Source organism: Neopelma chrysocephalum, unplaced genomic scaffold (genome assembly GCF_003984885.1).
Source record: "Neopelma chrysocephalum unplaced genomic scaffold, ASM398488v2 Primary Assembly neopelma1_347, whole genome shotgun sequence".
NCBI classification, from domain to species: domain Eukaryota; kingdom Metazoa; phylum Chordata; class Aves; order Passeriformes; family Pipridae; genus Neopelma; species Neopelma chrysocephalum.
This window is the reverse complement of record NW_020898011.1, coordinates 4,043,523-4,063,047: the sequence shown is the minus strand read 5'-3', so window position 1 is coordinate 4,063,047 and position 19,525 is coordinate 4,043,523. Positions and strand designations below refer to the sequence as shown.

The 19,525-nt window shown below is 44.8% G+C and overlaps 1 protein-coding gene across 2 annotated transcripts; it reads right to left on the bottom strand.

The window, feature by feature from the left end:
• Positions 1-335: 335 nt before the first annotated feature.
• PRLHR (prolactin releasing hormone receptor) lies at positions 336-8,674 on the bottom strand. Of its 2 annotated transcripts, none has more exons than XM_027705663.1 (3): positions 8,518-8,674; positions 7,144-8,406; positions 336-661 (listed from the first exon to the last, which is right to left on the bottom strand). In XM_027705663.1, the coding sequence occupies exon 2, from the start codon at positions 8,218-8,220 to the stop codon at positions 7,186-7,188; it is 1,035 nt and encodes a 344-aa protein (XP_027561464.1). In that variant the 5' UTR covers positions 8,221-8,406; positions 8,518-8,674; the 3' UTR covers positions 336-661; positions 7,144-7,185. The 2 variants fall into 2 exon arrangements, with proteins under 2 accessions (XP_027561464.1, XP_027561465.1); XM_027705664.1 differs by lacking the exon at positions 336-661 and adding an exon at positions 5,046-5,565.
• Positions 8,675-19,525: the final 10,851 nt, after the last annotated feature.

The window sequence follows — 19,525 nt, the reverse complement described above, 5'->3', positions numbered from 1 at the left end:
TTTAGCCTTTGGGTGGGCATTGTTTGCTTCAAGTCCAAAAAACAATAATTTCTTCTTTCTTTCTTTCTTGCCCTGCCTCCACGAGCCCAAGATGGGCTTGGTTTACAACACAGGCTGTAGCTTCACCTTCCCACTCCCAAGGCCAGCTGGTCACACAGACTGGGCTGTGGCTGATGGTATCCTGCGGCATTCCTGCCACATTCCTGCCACATTCCCTCACGGCTCCGGGCTCCTTTGGCTGTCCCGTTCTCAGCAGAGCATTTCCCTGCCCTGTGGCTGTGCTGGGTAAATAAACACAGAGAAAATGCAGAAATAGAGCCAACCCCTGGTGCTGCCCAGCCTCACCAGAGCCCCAGCTGAGCACAGCACCTTCCTGGTGATGCTGCTGGGGAGAACCTGAGCCGGGCAAGAGTGACCCTCAGCACCACAAACGTCCCCAGGCTCTCCCAAACCCCTCCTGCTGCTGTGGGTCACAAACACCTTTCCAGCAGGTTGTCTGCAAGCCAAGGACTGTGCTCAGCAGGAGAGGCAGATCTCAGCACCACAAGCTTCTCTCTGCAGTCCTGCTTGCTGCTGCTGAAAGGTCTCCAGTGCCTGGTGGAAATGCAGGAATTGCAGGAAATGTAGATGTGGGGATTAAAAATCCCCTTTTAGGTGTTCCCTGCAGAGATTAAAAAAAAAAAGAAAAGAAAAACATAGGGAAATTACAAAGTGATAATTTAAGGATGGAGAGCCCAGTCCAAATAGATAGCAGTGATCCCAAATTGATTTCCAATGGGTCAGAGACGTAAAGCAGGGAGCTCTTGAGTGTGTGTTTTCTCATTTATATAAATTCCTAGCTTCATTAACTTAGTTTGACAAAGCAGGCTGCAGAAAGGGAAGGTAAGCAACAACAGACAAGAGAGTCAATCTTATCTGCTTCTTGTCCAGGAGAGTAAAGTTATAGATCCCAAAGGGACATAACTCCCAGTGAGATGTATTTGAGCTTCATGTCCTTAACCTCTCACTCTCTGCCCTGTAGGGAGGCAGCCTGGCCATCTTCTGACTAGTTCTGAGTCATTAAGTTGGAAAAGACCTCCAAGGTCATCGAGCCCAGCCCTTAACCCAGCACTGCCAAACACATCACTGAACCACGTCCCCAAGTGCCACATCCACACAGCTTTTAAATCCTCCAGGGATGGTGACTCCACCACTGCCCTGTGCAGCCTGTTCCAATTCCTGACCACCCTTTTGGAGAATATATTTTTCCTGATATCCAATCCCATGCAATCCTGTGTGAGTCCTTGAGAGAGAGAGCACTTTGATGTCTTTTTCTTCCCTGGGCAGCACCAAGGAAATGCTAGTATTCCCAATATCAGATGGCAACATCCTCAAGGCTCCTTGGTCTACTGAGTAGTTGACCAATGATTTCAAAAGGCTGGGGGAGGGCTGGGAGGGCAGGGAGCAGAGAAACACCAGACAAGGTTTGATTGAAATCAGCCTGTTATGTCAGTACACAGCAAGAATGTGCTTCAAACCTGCTGAGACAGGGATCAGGACAGTGATTTCTGAAGGAAAGGTCCTGTTAATGTTGGCTGCATACCTCTGATGCACCTGCAGCTCCTCTCTGGGACTTCCAGCAAAGCATCTTGATCTGGAGAGAAATCAGGTACAAAGGAACAGAGTCAGTGATGGTTGTGACCCACAGTGAGGTCCCTGAGCATGGGGAGAAGTATTTACTTGGTGTACACACAAAAGCCAGAGCTCCAAGGGGCAGCTGCAGGTCCACACAGCAAATGTTTCAGTGCAGAGCTGCTGTGTCTTTCTACTTGCAGAAAGAAGAGAGAAGAGCTCCTTTTAGAAAGCTCTGCTTTCATTACGCTTTCCATGAGTCAGAAATGTTTGCTTTGACCCTTGGGCAACCTTTTCTTCAGGGTGAGGAGGAGAAATGTCACTATTTTTGTCTGAGAAAAGAAAAAGATAGTGGGCAGTGAGAGTTGGGGGCTGAAGGTAAAAGTTTGTATTACATTTCTTCATGCAGAAATGGCAAAGGCAGCTGTGGCTTTACCACCAGCATGTTGTTTTTCTCCCTACCCTCTTCTCATCTGGTGGGCAGATTGATTGATGTGTTGTCCAATTCTACTCAATTTTGCATTTTTTTTCCCCAGCTGCAGGTGCACCATTTTCAGCTTTTATCTGTACCCTGAATCATCTTAGACATCTAATTATAACTCACCATCGACAGCTCAGCCAGCAAGATTTGCTCAATCAGAACTGTGCAGAGCATCTGTTGTTCAGCTGGTATGAAAAGCACCAGCTCTTCCCAGTCCATCCCTCAGCTGGGAAACACTCACCATGCTCATCTGAGCAGTGGCCTTATGGCAGGACCTGCTTTTGCCCACCCCAGATAAACTGCCATTCCCCAAACATGATACAAGTATAGCCTTGAACTTCCTTTATCCAAGTGTGAGGAAAATGTATTTAAAGTAATGCATTGCACAAGCAAGTTAGTCTTTTGTGACTGCTCTGAGCAGACATGCTCAAAGTGGGGGAGAGACAACTCTACCTGACCCTTATTGAGGTTTAATTAAGTATTTTTCTTTGGCTGCCTGATTTCAGCTTTTGGTCACTATCTAATCTGTTTTTTAGTTCCTGATCAAATACTGACTGACTTTTATATGTGTTTCTTAAGTACACTGCCTTTTAATACAAGCCCCATGTTTTATCACAGGGCATAGCCTGTGTTTGATGAAGCATATAAACACTGGAAATACAGCATATTTGCTGGAATGGGGCTCTGTGAGTCCTTCCAACAGCTATGCAGAATAGCTTCAACTTGTGAAGCTGTGACCCCTGCTGTCTAAATCTGTGCTCTTCACTGTAAGTGAGGACACCTCACTCTCCCCTGCTTTCCCCTCCATACCTGTAGCACTGCCCACATTTCAGATAGAGCTGTAGAGGTTTGGCCCCAGTGAAACCTTCCAGAGGATTTTTGCAGTGAGGAGGTGTGGTCCTCAGTGCCCCCTCCTTTTCCAAAGCCCAAGACTCTCTGTGCTCTGATAACCCACTTGCTGGCTCATGCCTTTGATACCTACCCAAAATCACCCCCCCAAGCATGTGTGCTAACTCCATACTGCACCTAGGAGTGTTCACTGGAGACTGTCCTTCAGGAACAGCCCAAGGAGCCTCATAAATAACACTTATATACTGCTGTAAGACACAGAACACCTGGGTCTGTACCTGCTGACAGTCTCTCTGTACACAGAAATAACTGGAAAGAAATCCCAGCAGAGGAGGAGGATATTCCATCCTGCCATAGCTCAGCTCAGAGGCAAACCCTGCTCATCCCTGCAGAGCAGCTGCCCTGCTCTGTGCGAGTCCTGGGCTGCCATGTAAGCAAGGAACAACAAAAACCCTTCCAGGGAAAGTTAATAGATTCATCAAGTTTTGAACCGGGCTACTCTATAAAATCAAAGCATGCAACGATTTCTTAAATTGTAATTAAAAAATATACCACCAAAAATACCTCAGTGATGAGCCCTGGTCCCTCAGAGAAGCACAGCAGTTCCCTGGAGAGGGGTGGAGATTGGCAAACAAGCTTCTCATGACAGCTTTTAATAGAATTATTTGCATAACTGGATTAAAGAAGTGCACCAACGTGCCTCTAAATCTTATTATTGTTTATTACTCTGTATATCAGAGAAAACAGTAATTAAATTGAGCAGAGATTCTTGGGGCTCGATTCAGGGGCGGGACTGAGCGAATGTGGCCGTGCCTGGGTCCCTGCCAGCCTGCAGAACCCATGGCTGGAATTCCTTTGTGCACCACGCAGGGAAAGCCTGGAAAAATGGCAATGCAGGACCAGTGAGTTGGACCAAGGGGGCTGCAGAGGAGAGAGAAGGAGCTCCAGGAGTCTGTGCTGGAGAATGCAGATCATTCCAGGGGGCACCTGCAAAATCTACTCGTGAGAAGTGCCTGAAGCGAGGGGCAGGCTCTGAGCTTCCTGCTGCCAAAGCACATCCTGACAGGTTTGAGGCATGTCCAGGTTAAACCAGCACTTAGAGGAGGGTGCCTGCTGTGCTGGGCACTCCTGAGGACCTCTGTGAGATGACAGACCTTGGCACTGCTCTAACAGCAGCTCCAGAGGCTGCTGGAAGAGAGATGTTCCCAAAGCATCTGTCACTGTGGGAACGGTATGTGCACTGAACAGCCCTTCATTTCTGTCTCAAGGAAACAAAACAGAGAGACAAATCCCTTGTTTGCTTCAGGCAGCTCTCTGCAGCCACCATCTTCAGCCATTAGCATTCAGAAGAACATTAATAACTCAAACTACAGTGCTGGCAAATGAGGGTAAAAACATGATGTGTAAGAAGGAAATGATCCCAGGCCTGCTGTGGTTGAGAAACTCAGCCCAGTTACCCCACTGAGCTTTGGATCACTCTGGATTACAGCACTGTCTGTATTTAGTGCAGAAGGTTGTGCACATTATGGGCCACCTCAATGTTAATTAAACTTTATAAACTGACAGATCAACATAATTCCGTAAAAGAAAAATCTCTGAAAGTCTGGATTTTTTTGTTATTTGAAGCTGCTTTTTGCAGTCTTGTTTCAGTGCTCTCTTGGTGTCCTATTCTCTGTGGTCTTCAAAAGAGTCCTGAAAAAAAGCTGAAAAGCTTGTAAAATTTGGTTGGTTTGTTTGGAAGTGAGGGGTTTTTTGTCTTTTCAAAATCACCACTTATTCCAGTAGCTTGCTGTATTGAGCTTGAAGGAAAAATAATTTCCTGAAGTTCAGCAAAGCAAAACATTCTTTAACAGGTCATTCAAATCTCTAAATCAAGGTAAGCAAGGCAGATACACTCAATCTCAGAGTGAGTGCAAGTAATGCCCAGCTTGAAAGGACCTCCTTCATTCAGTGTTTCTGTAATCACAGAGTCACAAAATCATAGAATGTTAAAGGGTTGGAACGGACCTTAAACATCATCTAGACCAGATTGCTCAAGGCCTTATCCAGCTGGCTCTGGACACTGCCAGACTGAGGCATCCACAGTCTCCTTGGGCAACCTGTTCTAGTGTTTCACCACCCTCACAGTAAAGAATTTCTTCCTAATACCTAACCTAAATATCCCCCCTTTCAATTTGTACCCATTACTCCTTGTCCTATCAGATTCTAATTTATTGTCCTTTCACTACAGATTCTAATATCCTCCTTACTGGCAGCAAAACAACTTGAAATTTTAGGGAATTTGTGAAATGGGATTTCAAATGTTTTTCCAGCACTTTTCTCAGTGTGTGCATATGGATCTGTGGGAGTTTTTTAACCAGATTAAGCTTATTGAAAGGTGATGAGCAGAATTATATTCACAGTTTCACAGCAGGAGTACATGCGCAAACCAAAGAAACCTCTTCTCTGCCTTCCCTCTCTCCCCATGTGCACTGGCATTGCCTCACAGTGCATGTGTACCTGGCCATGTGCAGGTGTGGTCAGCCAGATGGCCAAAACTGCCCCTGGGTTGCTCTGCTTCTCTGGCTGATCTCACCTCAGCACCAGGCAGCTCCTCATGCCATCACAGCTTTTGGCTGAGCAGCCTGGAAAAAACCTCTTCAGGATCAGTGTCTGCTTCCAGAACTTTGTCCTGTACACTCACCTGTGATCTCAGACACTTTCAGTTCAGTTCAGGAAGGAACTAGGAACCATTAGGTTGATTATAGCTACCATTAGTTTGATTATAGCTTCTAACTCCCTCATCTTATTGAAATGTGAGTGTCAAAGGAAATTGTTTCTTCCCAAAAGACTCCTTCAAAGGGGAGCTCCTGCCACTCCACTCCCTCTGGCAGCTCTGGCTTTGACTGCTCACGCAGTGGCTCAGTGTCCATGGCCCCTTCAACCCACTGTCTCTTAACAGACACCTCCAGAAGGGCTCCTCAAGGCACTATCAAAGCCCCTGGAGATCAAAGCTGATGGCACCATTGCCACATGTCAAAATCAGCTCCTGGAGGAAGGAGTGGAATTCATCTCAGCACTGACAATGCTGTGATGACAAAGGCAGCTGACTTGCAGTAGGGCTACATGAGACAATGGCAGGAACACAATTCAGTGTCAGTAAAGTGGTGGTGTGTCTTAATGTCCCCTAATTGAATGATTTTCCACTACAGGTTATGTTTCCAGTCAGTCCATCCTTGATGGCAGCACTTGCAAATCTACCAAGGAGGCTGTTGCCCACTCTGCACCACATTTCACATCACAGAAATAACATCACTCTGCTTTTATTTGCCCTCTTGCAATACCACATCTCACCTTGCTACATGCTCTGCTGCAGGCCCACGAGACACGGGGGGGGTTGGGGTTGCAGGAAGATGCTGGGTTCCAAAAGCAGAAACCCCAAATTCCTGTGCAGTCACAAGGGCTGTGACTCCACCCCCTGGGCCTGGGGCAGGGACCAGATGGGGGTGAGGGGAGAAACCACGCAGGGCAGACACAGCACAGCCCACCAAGGGCCACAGGCACACAGGTGACCCAGTCATCTCGTGCACAGGCACCTGGGGGGGTTGCAAGTGAGCTGCTGCTGTCACCCTGCATGTCACCCACACCCCCGGGAGAGGGGACACCACTGCATCCCACTGCTGCTGGCACAGCTCAGCTGGCACAGGGAGGCTTGGAGCAGCTCCTGCCAACCTGGTTTCCTGCCCACAGCTGGGATAGCTGCTGAGGGATGGCATTGCAGAGACCTTTATGCTGTTTGGAGCTTGGCCCTAACCCAAGAGGACTACAGGAATATTGTTAGTCCTCTGCCTTAGATCCTGGGCTAAGGAATGGACTCTGGGTAGATATGAAAATTAAATTTCTACCCAATCCAAAACACTCCCTCATTGAGGTATTTAGGTTTCGTACTCATCCTTGCTTCTCCCCATCCCCAAAACCCATGTCTGTGTTGAGTAATACCCAAAAGAGATAGGAAGGATCCCTGTATCTTATTGTAGTAATATCTCCTTGCCTCTAACTCCAGTCAAAGAAGAAAAGACATTTTTTAAACATGACATCTGCCTGTCATTCTCCATTAGCAGTGGAGGTGCTGAGGAAGATAAGCATGGGAATTGTGTTGTTATAATTGAGCCCCGAAGACAAATGTCAGGAATGAGGACTAATTAGAAGTGGAAAAGACTTACAATGTTACTGTACAAAGGAAATGCACTCCCACCAGACCTCGTTTACAGCACCACACTGGCCATAATGCAGTTTGTAGCGGGTCCAATTTTCTTCTTTCTCCAGGCAAACATTTTCTTCAGCTCTCCCCTGAAGCTGTCGTGGAGCCAGGCATAGAGGAAGGCGTTGGTGCAGGCAGACATCATTGCAAACCAGTGGCACAGCAGCTGGATGAAGTTGAAATACTGCTTGTCAATCAAGCTGATGTCTATGTCCTTTATCACGTTGAAGATGTGCAGGGGCAGCCAACAGACTCCAAAGGCTGCCACCACCAAGACCAGCAGGCGGAAAGTCTTTCTCCTCCGTGCCCGGTCCCACTCAGCCTGGCCCTGGGTGACATTGCCTGGCACCACACGGTTCTTCAGCTTGACCGAGATCCTCAGGTAGGACAGGGAGATGACAGCCAAGGGCAACACGTAGGTGATGATGAGGGTGCTGTAGGCGTAAGCCAAGCGGTCCCTTTTCCCGTGGAACCAAAACTCCTCGCAGATGGAGAAGTCCAGCTCCGGGAACTCCGCGTGGTACGTGTGGACCAAGGCTGGGGCAGCCAGGGTGCAGCTCAGCAGCCAGATGGCAGCCAGGATGTAGGCACAGATGGGGATGGTGAGCCTCCTGCGGAAGGGGTACACCATGGCACAGTACCTGTCCACGGCTATGACAGTCAGGGTGAACACGGACACGAACACGGTCACGGGCTGCATCAGGAAAACAAAGTAGCACATGAAGCGCCCGTACACCCACCCCCGGGGCTCGAAGGCGTAGGCGAGGGTCAGGGGCACACAGGTGGCACACATGAGCATGTCTGAGAAAGCCAGGTTGCCCACGAGAAAGTTGGTGACGTTGTGCATCTTTTTTGTCTTGCAGATAACGTAGATGAGCAGGTAATTCCCAATGACACCGATGAAAACCACCAGGGAGTAGCAGGGGATGATCAGTGGCTTGAAGGACTGAACAAACTGGAGACCTGAGAACAAATTGCTGGCGTTGCTGTGAATCGCAGAGAGGAAGCTTTGGGAGGTTAAATTGTCCGAATTCATCATTTTCCTCCTTTTGTTGTCTGCCTTCAGCTGGGTGAAGTAGTTACTGCTGCACTGCTCCCTCACTCAGTCAGTGGGGATAATGAATGCATTACTGGCTGTCCAGAGGTTACCACATGGGTAGCAAACAAGCATCTGTAAAAGCAAAAGGTGAAGTTGTAACCCTCAAGAGGCAGCTCCCAGCAATTCCTGGGAAAAATCAAACACAACCAATTTCCATTAAATTCCTCCTGTATTTACTGTTAAACCCAGGTTTTGACAGCATGCCACTTAATAAACATTTAATGCACGAGTACTTACTGCTGTGGGTTTTTAATCCCATAGGATTTTCCTGGGGATGCCAAGAAGTGCCCTGGATGTCTGTCTTCTGCAAATCCAGGAGCGTGGATGTGTGTGTGTGTGTCAGAGAAAGAGAGAGAGAGAATATCTGAGGGAGAAAGAGGGTGATGCGCATTTCCAAGCTAAGTGCAGATCAGTGTTTTTAAACAGTCTTACTCCCAGGTCAGGACAGATTTGTGTAGAAGCTTTTGTCCCTATTGGCTGCCCTGGGTATTGCGTTGCTCTTTGCGTGCTTCTTGCTGATAGTAATTAGTTCTAGAACATCCTTTCAAAAATTCCCTTCTCCTTCCAGTGCATCTGTAATTGCCCCTCACAGCTAAAAATCAATTTACATTCATTAACATGAGCCTGCACAGTGTCTAATCCCAGATTCACTTTGCCACAGCCCCCAGAATGTCCAAAAAAGCTACCTGTGAATTTGCTGCTGTAATATGACTGTGAAAGAGGATTTTAATAATATGCTGAAGGCAAATAAATGTTTATGCCACTAGAGGGTCTCAGCTATGTACCTGGTGAATGAAGTTAGGCTCAGAAATGTGCATTTAGCGTGTAGCTCAAAGGAACTCATTTTATTTGCATTTGTTTTCCAGTGGTGGTACAATGTTTGCTCACCCACTGTGACTATTTTCAGTAGGATTTACAAATCTTAAAACACATGTGAGCATCTGAAAGGAAATACTGGTATCCAAAAAGATTAGCTGTAAAGGTTTACCTGCCCTGAACTAAAGCATGCTGTTTCTAATATTCCAGCTACCCAAAAGTATTTGGGGTGTTTCTTTATTCCTGCAGTAGATTTGTTAACCTTTTCTGTGCCAGATAACAAGTACTAACTGGTCTGTAAATCCATCTTGTACTTGTTTTGCTTGGTTCAGGCATTAGAAAGCAAAAAATCACCCCATCCAGCTCTTACCTATTGCTCTAATTCTCCCTTAACTCTTCTCCATCTCAGTCTTCTCCATCTCAATACCTCAGCTGTCAATAAAACAAAGAAAATCCACTACATCCATCTGTACCAGCCAGAGAAACTAAAAATTAAATGAAGCAGCCCAACTTCAGAACACTTCAGAGCAGATAACATTGATAGGTTTTGCAAGGTACTCAGGGGATTTAGACACAATTTTAAATCACAGTTTATGTCCTAACCTGTTAGACTAAGGAAATATTAACCCATTATTTTCTATGAGACTATGGGCAGAACCGTATCCTTCTTTTGATTTGATGTAATTTGACATAAATCAGACTTTAACATAGATTTAATTTCTGTCGTGTTCCTTTCCCTAATCCTAAAACAGAAGCAATCTTGTGCAGCCCTTGTTCAGACTGGAGCCATTCTGCCTGTGATGGATGCCTGGGCATTTTGAACTTGGTAAGTACTGGCTCTGTGCTGCTCCATCCAGGTTCAGATTATGCTCTGGACTGGAATATTGCTGTAATTCCAGCCTGAGGGGAGAACAGCCATGCAGCCACATTGCTCAGGAGTGTCACCCTTCATTTCATGCCCATAGTAACCTACCCATGACCCAGACTGAAAATGGGATGTTAGAGCCCAATTCAGAGTCCAATCTCTCCTGCCTGAGCTGGATGGGACCCGAGGGAATATGGTACCTATTTATCTCTACATCCCCAAATCCAGAACAGGAGAGAGAGCTGAGGGGTGAGGCTGCAAAGAGGCAAGGAAAAAGGGGATTCCTGCTGCTCTCACCCCCCAGTGCAACTTGGTGATAAGCACCATGATGCAAAAGTAATTCCCAAAACCCATAAATGCAATTGTTTCACTCAGTGTGAGAGAAAAGTATGGCCTGATTTAAAGTAGGATTGCAGCAGGCTTTGGACATGGTCTCTAGTACAAGCCAAAAGACATGGAAAAATGAAGGGGGGGCATATGCAAATGGTCCTCATGCTGCCACATCCTGCTGGAATTGCAAGGCTCATGCCGGGAAAGGAGCCTTACGATGATATCCTTGCATATGTGGTAATTGAAAATTTCATTTTTAACTAAGTGATTTTTCTACATCATTCCCGAGAGCTGCAGAGTAGACCCAATAAATATCCTCGTTGTATTCCTATGAAAAAAAATAAGGTTTATACTTCGCTATGTGAGAATAAAAATGAAACACAGAATCATCTAAAGAAGCCTTCAAGGTCACCTTAATGCTCAGGTCACAAAAAACCTGTAACTAACCTTAGAGGTCCTTTTATTTTAAGCTGTATTGGTAAATCTTCCTGCATTTTCTCTTACCTTTAGATGCCTTTTTTTCACCTCTGAAACGAGTAACGAGTACCCCTTCTGTTTGAAGGCTCCCACCTATTTCTGTTAGTGATTTTCTGCTTGTTTTGGCTTCAGGCAGAAAATTTCTTCATTTCAGCTGTCTTCTACAGCCAAGATCTGGAAAGATAATATTTAATAGGGGCTTGAATAGAAAAAGTAGCCCAGCAATTTAGCCCAAAGAAATCCTCTTTCCTCCTTCTAAAACTGCAAATATGAATCTTGTTTAGAATTTCCTGGGCTATGTGACAGAGTCCCTCTTGAACTGACTGTGAGTCCATTTCACACAGAGAATTTTCTCAGTAAAACAGAAAAGGTCACAGGAACTGTGTTACTGTCATGTTAGAACTGTTTTGACACTCCAAGTGTATGAGGGTGTCACACGTAGGAATGATGATTAGTGTTCAGTGAAACCCTGAGTCAATGGAGGATGTTACACCCAGAGCCAGACCAACACTGCACAGAAATGTTTCACAGCTCAACTTTCATAATCTCTTGTGCTCCTGTCCAACTCTGCACAGTACAAGCATTGTAAGGTGCTTTTAGGCTTTACAGACCAGAACATTTTCTTGTCTCATTAGTCTCACAGTTTCAGGTGTCAGTTTTCTATGTTCCTGTTTATTTGTCTTTTTTTTTTTTGCATAAACAGGACTTCTTTTGCGTCACAGAGCTCCTTTAAAAATTCTTTCACATCATTCCACGAATGTTCTGTGCTGAACAGATCAGGTGGTTCTTGTAGAGCCTACAATAAAAATAGATGCTTTGCCTATTTTGAATGATGTAGATATGAGGGTTCCTTTAGCAAATTATTCTTTTGACCAGCAAGGGAACAAGGTTTTATTTCCCACAATAATTTCATGTCAGGTCAGCCTGTCCCTCCGTCATTTAATCATATAAATGCATCCTATCTGCCCCTGCTGTGGACTGAAACCCCACAGTTTCTAAACTCTAAGAACCATGTTTACAACCAAGAGTTTGAGTATTTTTGGTTGGCTAGGGGGTTTTTGGTTGTTGTTGTTGCTTTTCTCAAATTCTAGGTACCAAACTTTGATAAACACAGGATTCAGTTTAAAATAATTCACTTTAGCTGAAGAGGAGCTTAACAACTTGAAGGAAGGGGATGTTTGAATTTAAGTCAAAACTTGCTTAAGGTTGCACACTAAATATAGAACAGGGGCTCTACTCTACATATGCACAGAATTCTTTGCCTTCTGGGGAAAGTGACACGAGAAAAGTGAGTTGGTTCCTCAGATGACAAAGATCATGTGCTGAAATAAAGATAACAGCATAAAAACTGCAGGAAAATACAAGTGATTCCCTGGGAACGAAGGTGCCAGGTCACAGTTAAACAGTGAAACTTTGGAAACCTGAGGGAGAATGGAAGGAAAAACTTGTCATAAAAGACAGGATCAAGGTCACCTAATAATAAGAATTTTTACTGTGGCTTAAATTTTGTTGCAGGTCTGTACAATGAAGCGGGCAGTGCATTTGAGAGTGGAAGAAAAGAAAATCTACCACTTTGTGAGAGATTCCAGGGTGAATTTGCCTCCACTTTGTTACAGCCTCTGGACAATTTTCTTGCTGTAAGTGTCTATTCACCAGAGCAGAATTGCACTGTATTCTTTAAAAACACTGGGGAGGACGGTAAACTCCAGGGCAGGCAAAGATGTATTTAAGCAAAGGAACAACACTAATGAAAGAACAAATTCACCATGGGCAAATTTAGCACGGAAAGTAGAACACTTCTAAGTGGGAGGGCAACAAATTGCCCCTTGGAAGTGCTTGCTTTGGGAACAATCAGTGTATTAGGGGGGATAAAACACCTGATTTTTGACAGAAATCTTGATTCATTTTTCAGGTGCTTGTGGCCTGATTTCTTGCTCAGGGCTTGAGCTTCAGGAGGCTCCTTTCTATCCTTCATCAACACAGACTTTGGACTGCACTCACCCCTACTTGAAAATAACTCCACTAGCACATTTTTTGACAGTATTCTCATTGATAATGGTCAAAAGATAGAATTAAGATGTATATACACGCAGACCCACACACATGGGTGCAGCTCAGACTAAATCCTAAGACATTTTTAGTGTTCTTTGTCGTTCTTTGATGGGAAGATTTTTGCACTAGTGCCTGTGAGGATCAATTAGAACAGCACTTGAATATTTGTGTGATGAATTTTCCCTGTTGCTGATCTTGGCACCTGCTGAGAGCAGCTGATTTACAAAGCAGGGAGACAGGCAGGGCCAGCACAGTCACTCTGGAAAAACAGTTTGGCCACAAGGCACTTCAGTCAGTACCATCACTGACTCTTTTTTCTCTGACCTGCCTTCCTAAAAAAATGCTGCCTGGAGACTTGGTACAGCCAGGCTTGATTCCCCCATTCCACCACACCTTAAGGTTTTCTTTGCCAGGTAAATCCACGCAGGAATTAATGACCAAGAAAGAAGATGACCTGATTTTTTTATGTTAGGTTTTGGTGTGCAGTTTTGAGGGGTTTTTTTGCTTTTTGTGTGTGTCTGTATGTGCTGTTCTTTGGGGGCTTTTGTTTTTGGTTTGGTTTTTTTTGGTGTTTTTTTTTTTTAATCTCTAGGCACAGGATAAATAGGTTAAAGGCTGTGATGATTCAAGAGGTATTTGTGTTGATTATGTTGCTTGAGAATGCTAAAGGAGTATTGTGCTGAAGAACAGTCTGGCTAACAAGTCTGGCCATCTCTGACTTGTCTGGACAGACATCAATGGAATTTCAGATTTTTATTACAAATCCTTCTGTAAACACACCTCTGAAATGGATCCTTATCATGTTGCAGTAAGAGAAAGTTGCTGTCTTTAGAGTTCCCATAGACAGGATGTATAACACAAGGAAAACAACCAATGGAACAAACAAACAAACCCACGGGGCAAAATCTTTAGGAATATCTAAGCCAGAGGTTTTCTTCTTCACATGTAACTATGATTTTGGGCAGCAGTGCTGACACATCCTGGTAAAGTGTGCTTACTTTTTTTTTTAATAGCTCAGTCAGGACCAGCCTGGGAAAAGCTGTCTGAATGCCTCTGATTTAAAGGCTGTTACAAGGGAGGATGAAAATGGAAAAGTATTAAGGCAGATTTCCATATCCAACAGATCCAACTGCTCCAGAAGAACTGGCATTTCTCCTCTGCTCCCGAGCCCTGAAGGGATGCAGAGTGCAACACCAGTACATGCCCCAGGCCAGAACAGACTGTGGGAATTGGCTGCCAGGAACATCTGCGGTGGAATGCTGAGCCCTGGAGGCACTGAGTGCTCGGAGCGTTCCCTGCAGCCGCGGACAGCCGGGGTTTGGGGTCCCCGCGAACCCCGCGGGTCCCGCGGGCGGATCAGCCCCGGCGCAGGGGAGGGAGGGCTGGGGGCAAAACCGCACTGCTGAGGGTTAAACCTGAGCAGCAATAGGGCAAAACGCTGCCTGCCCCATGGCACTGCTCCAGAGCATCCCGGAGAAGCCCCACTGTGCCGGGAGGGACTGTGCCAGGGTTTGGGCACTGTCCGACAGGTTTCCCAGAGCGGAGCGGGAGCGGCTCCTGCAGCACCAAGGACAGCGCCCAGCCCGGGATGAGCTGCTGTGCCCCTCGGTGTGACAGGGCAGGACCCCCACAGCCACCCCAAAGGCAAGGGCAGGGCCCTCCGAACCCCCCTGTACCCTGGGGGTTCCCCCGCCACCCGCAAAATGTTCTTTGCCCGCAGAAATCTTCTGTGTGCGACCCCTGGAAAACCACCAGAGCAGCAGTTACACCGAACCCCGCACCCAGCGGGGATCTCTCCCCAAGAACTGAAGAAGGAAAAAGCATTTCTTGCTTCCTGCACGTCGTGGGTTAATCACAGTGGACAGCTGAGCCCCGCACAGCCACCAGCTCACTTCCCTCTGGTGGGATGGGGGAGACAACCAGAGGAGTAAAGGTGAGAAAACTCGTGGGTTGAGACAAAGACAGTTTAATAACTAAAGTGAACACTGCACACACAAACAAGGCAGAACAAGGAATTCACTCACCCCTTCCCGTGGGAGGTGGGAGTTCAGCCACGTCCAAGAAAACAGGGCTCATCACGTGCAGCACCACCTGGGAAGGCAAACACCATCACCTCAAACATCCTTCCTTAATTCTTCCTCCAGATTTATATGCTGAGCACGACACCATATGATAGAGAATACCCCTGTGGTCACTCGGGTTCAGCTGTCCCAGCTGTGTCCCCCCAAAACTCCTTGTGCACCCCCAGCCTCCTGAGTGGTGGGATGAGGAGCAGAAAAGGCCTTGGCTCTGTGTGAGCAGTAACTGAAACATCCCTGTGTTATTGACATGTTTTCAGCTCAGATCCAAAGCACGGCCCCACACCAGCTCCCGTGAAGAAAATTAACTCTACCCCAACCAAATCCAGCACTCTGCATTATCCCAAAGTGCCCACCCACCCTGGGGATGGGTGAAGGGCAGAAGAGAGCAACAGCTCCCTGATGTTCTGTAGCGACCACACTGACATGAGAAAACTTGCTGTTTTCATGGAACAATGGGTTCAATTAATACTTGTCAAACAAAAAGGAAAAAAAAAGACCAGAGGACCAACATCATCCCAGCTGCTCTTAGTTGTTTATACAGAGTAATAAAATCCAACTTCCATTTCATTAACTATCCCACTAACAACAATCTGCCCTGGAGCTTCGAAAGCTCTTAATACTAAAGGTTTTTCTGGAGGACTGTCATCTAGTTTGATTATAGTTTGCATAATAACATTATGTAGAGATAAGAACACTATTTGGAATTGAGTTGTTCTGCTCTCTCACGCAAATTCATGTTTGGAAAAAAAGGAATAAGAGATATTGTACTTTAATAACCTACACCATCTCAATAAAACCTAACTTAACAGAACTTCTAATGAAGCCTTCTGTATGTTTTCAGCACATTTGTACTAAGAATAAGGAAGTGACATTTTAAAGAAAAAAATAAAACATTTTACAGCATATTCACAGCCAGGCTTATTTATGATCTCCTCTCCTTCCAACTGTACAGATCTATATTTGCTCTCAGGACTATTGTCTCACTCTGTGTGTCTGTGCATCCATCCCTTATAACTCTCCTTCAACATCTGGGTTTATTCTCTTTCACTCTCTCAATTCCTCTTCCACAGCAGAATTTGGCTGCTTGCTTTTTTCTGCTTCACAGTATCACTCACAGAAGCCATTAAAGTCATCTGCTGTTGGGTGAGCAAAACATAGAGCCAAAAATGCTAAAGGTGGAAGAAATTAGAGGAACACAGAAGGTGAATGAACATTTCATGATGACTCCTACTGCCATGACTTACCCACACACACATTTCTGTCCTTTCATGTTATTTTAATACCTTGCAGCACTGGTTATAAGTGTCAGTTCTCCTGACTTGACATTCTGTTACCACGAAAATCAATGTGAATTTTGCTACAGATTTCAGTATTGCCCAGTTTCTCCCCTGCCCTTTTCTTTAACATATTTCCTTTAGAATGCTTGTCCCCAGCTCTGTTGGCTTTTCCCCATCTTTTTATCTGACACAAGAAGCTTGAAATCACAAAGACCATCAGATTTCCCCTACTGTGATCCCTTCTGGGTCACCTCTTTCAGCCCTTCCTGTGGATACTCTGCCTCTGTTTAACATTTCTTACCAAGGAGGAGCCCAGCCCCATCTGCAGAGCTCCTGGGCTCATGTTATTAAGTCTATTATTCCCCATGGATACTATCCCATTACCTGATTGCTATTAGATTAAGAGTTTAGTCTCCTGGTAGCTCTCCCCTAACATTCCTTTCCAAGAAGTGTTTTGTTCATTTTGTGACTGCATTAGTGATGGGAGAACTGTCCTCATGCCTGGGCTCTGTCAAGTACCTGAGCACAGTAAGAGCCACAGTTTAGCTCTAATTTTATGAACAGCCTTGTTTACAACTGAATGCTCCTGTTGAACTCCAATCAATTAGAAGACTTCAATGTCCAATTTCTACAATAGAGACCTGTCCCATCATTTACTTGTTTTTCCACAGACATTTTTATTCTACAGAACAAGCCTGTTTTACTTTGTACCTTTCTGAGTGTCTGTTATCCATGGTCAGTCACCTCAGGGCTGGATGGTGAATTAGAGCAAAAGGTGGTCCCATTTCTGCTGCTCCCCTGTTGTGGCTGCTCTTCTCTGAGACACGACACCTGCTTTTTTTTTGTTAAAACAGTAGATTCTTTCCTCCTTTCTAGGTGACTAATGCCAACTCAACCACCAACACAGTGCCTGCTGCATTAAACAAGTGAACTCCAGCATTTTGTGAGTGTTGATCTCATACTCATCAACTAAAGCATGTGGGAGCCTTAACCTGGAAGGGTTTTTTTTGTTAAAACCTTGCAGTTAAGCACTGCAATGTCAAAATAACTCCTGGCCCCAGTGCAGGGCTTTCTGATTCTGTATCATAGAGAATTGGCTGAAATCTCTGTGGTCCAGCACGGCCCAGATGTTTACAAGTGACGTGATTCTTACATCACTTTACGTGTGTTTTGTTCCATCATTGCAACAAAATAAGACTTTCCTACCAAGAAACAGAAGTGGTGTTTCAGATGGTTCATTCCTAGTAGAAGTGAATCATGAGAACCATATTCTAATTAGGGCAAAATAAAAAGGCCCCATAGAAGTGAGCTGATATTTGCCACATAGGGCTCATTTATTATTTTGACCCTGTTTTATGCACAATAATGAGCAACTCCTTCTGACACCAAGCAAAGATCAGTGTCATCTCCACTCTAGGGAGAACAAAACTGAGGCTGGATAATTTTTACCCTGAAGCAGGACAGATATTTCTGGTAGAACTGACTCTAGATCTCCTGATATCCTGTGCAGGCAAACCACCTTTCCTTGCTGCTATATGAGGTGTCATCACTCCAGAAGAACAATAATTCCTCATTAACCATTCTCCCCATCCCTTATTTCTTTTTCAACGTTTTAAAGCCTGGATTTAAGCAGACAAAATCGAAATACACAGCCCAGGCAACAAAGTCCTCCAAAGCCTTTTCTGAAGATACCCACAATACTTTCAAAAAGGCCAAAAATCTATTCTATGTCAGTAATGGTTCCTATTTTTGTTCTAGTAGGAATAAGAGCTTTTAAGCCTGGTTAGAGTTTTATTTAGCAAAAACATTATACAGCATTCATTCTAGTAAAAAATGAAGTAGAAAAAAACCCCACTGAATTCTTACCTCTCAATTACTCTCTCCGAGCACTGAAATAGTATATTTACAGTCATGAACCAAATCCCATTCTTCTGAACAGCTTGGAGAGAAGTGGTGTATCTGAAAAACAGAACAGAAAACATTGTTGATTGGGGGTAACTGTATGAGATGTATATTTAGAAGTTCATAAGGACTGGAGTAGCTGCGTTTATTTAAGCTTTTCTTTTTTGTTGTTGTTCCTATTGAGTATTTTAATTGAAAAATACACGAGAGCTTCTAGAATGTTTAGAAAAATACTCCATCAGATGGTATTTTTTTTTTAATCCTGTTGAATCCTGAAGTGACAGTAGCAGGTTGTGCCATGAAGTGAAATGTTTCTGTGGGTTGTGGGGTGACACTGTCACTGACACACAGAACTGCACCACTCTGATCCAGAGGAGCACAGAGGCAGTGGGACAATCATGCCAGCTGTTTTTAGTGTGCAGATCTCATCTGTCAGGGCAGAATTTATGAAGCCTCAACCTTTGTTCTAATCTATAATGAAAAGTAAAAGCTCTGAAATGATTCACAGACCGTTTTTATCCCAGTTCCTCTGAAGCACATGTTACCCACGAAGCAGTGGTGAAGTGAACAGCTTCTCTTCATTTGTACCCTTGGGAAAATGGGGCTACCACGAGTCTGGAGTCTGAATACCTGGGCTCTATTCCTTCATCAGTGACCTACCTCATCTGAGAGTCAAGCTCCTATTTTAATCCCCAAACTCCATCTCTGCCATCAGTGCAATGACATGGGATGATGAAAATCCCCCCCTGCACTCTGGTTTTAAACACTCAAGGCTATAATTCCCCTTCACATGACCTCTGAACCAAACCTACACAGCCCTGGGTTCACACCTCGCTCCATGAGGGAGAGTTTTAACAATCTGTGATGAAGCCTCAATAGCTGAAAGCAAGACAAAGGCACCTTTTAATCGTCAAATTAGCTGGAGGGAAGAGCTGGAACCGCTTTCAGTCAGGAAATAAGGGGAAATCATTAAAGGAAATCATCCCCTTTTCTTTCTCCAAGTAATTAGAAGAACCATCTGTATGTTCATTTCACTACAGTTAAGGGTGTGGATTAGCATTTCAGAGAGATTTGAGTTCACCCAGCAATACTTTGATGTGTTAACGTGAATGATGCTAAAATTTCTAAGGCTTTCAATGTTATACGAGCTAAAAAGGGGTACACATGTCACCTTCCAGTCCCTCTTTTTGAATGACTATTCAGCAGGGCCAAATTTACATTCGGAGAATTTTCCTTTTATCTCCGAAAGAATATTTATAAAATAATATGTTCCCATTAAAATAAATATAAATGGTGTTTACATAATGCCCAGCTATAACCCTGTGGATCTGGACTGTGCAGCACACACTGCCATAATGAAATCAAAATTGTACAAAAGGCTGATGAAGTATCCAGATATAAATAAGCTAAATAAGCCATTTAGTTATGACTGCTTTTCCTCTGTG

What these genes read in the sequence shown, in the direction of transcription:
- PRLHR (XM_027705663.1), bottom strand. Translation starts at nt 8,220, where the DNA reads ATGATGAATTCGGACAATTTAACCTCCCAAAGCTTCCTCTCTGCGATT.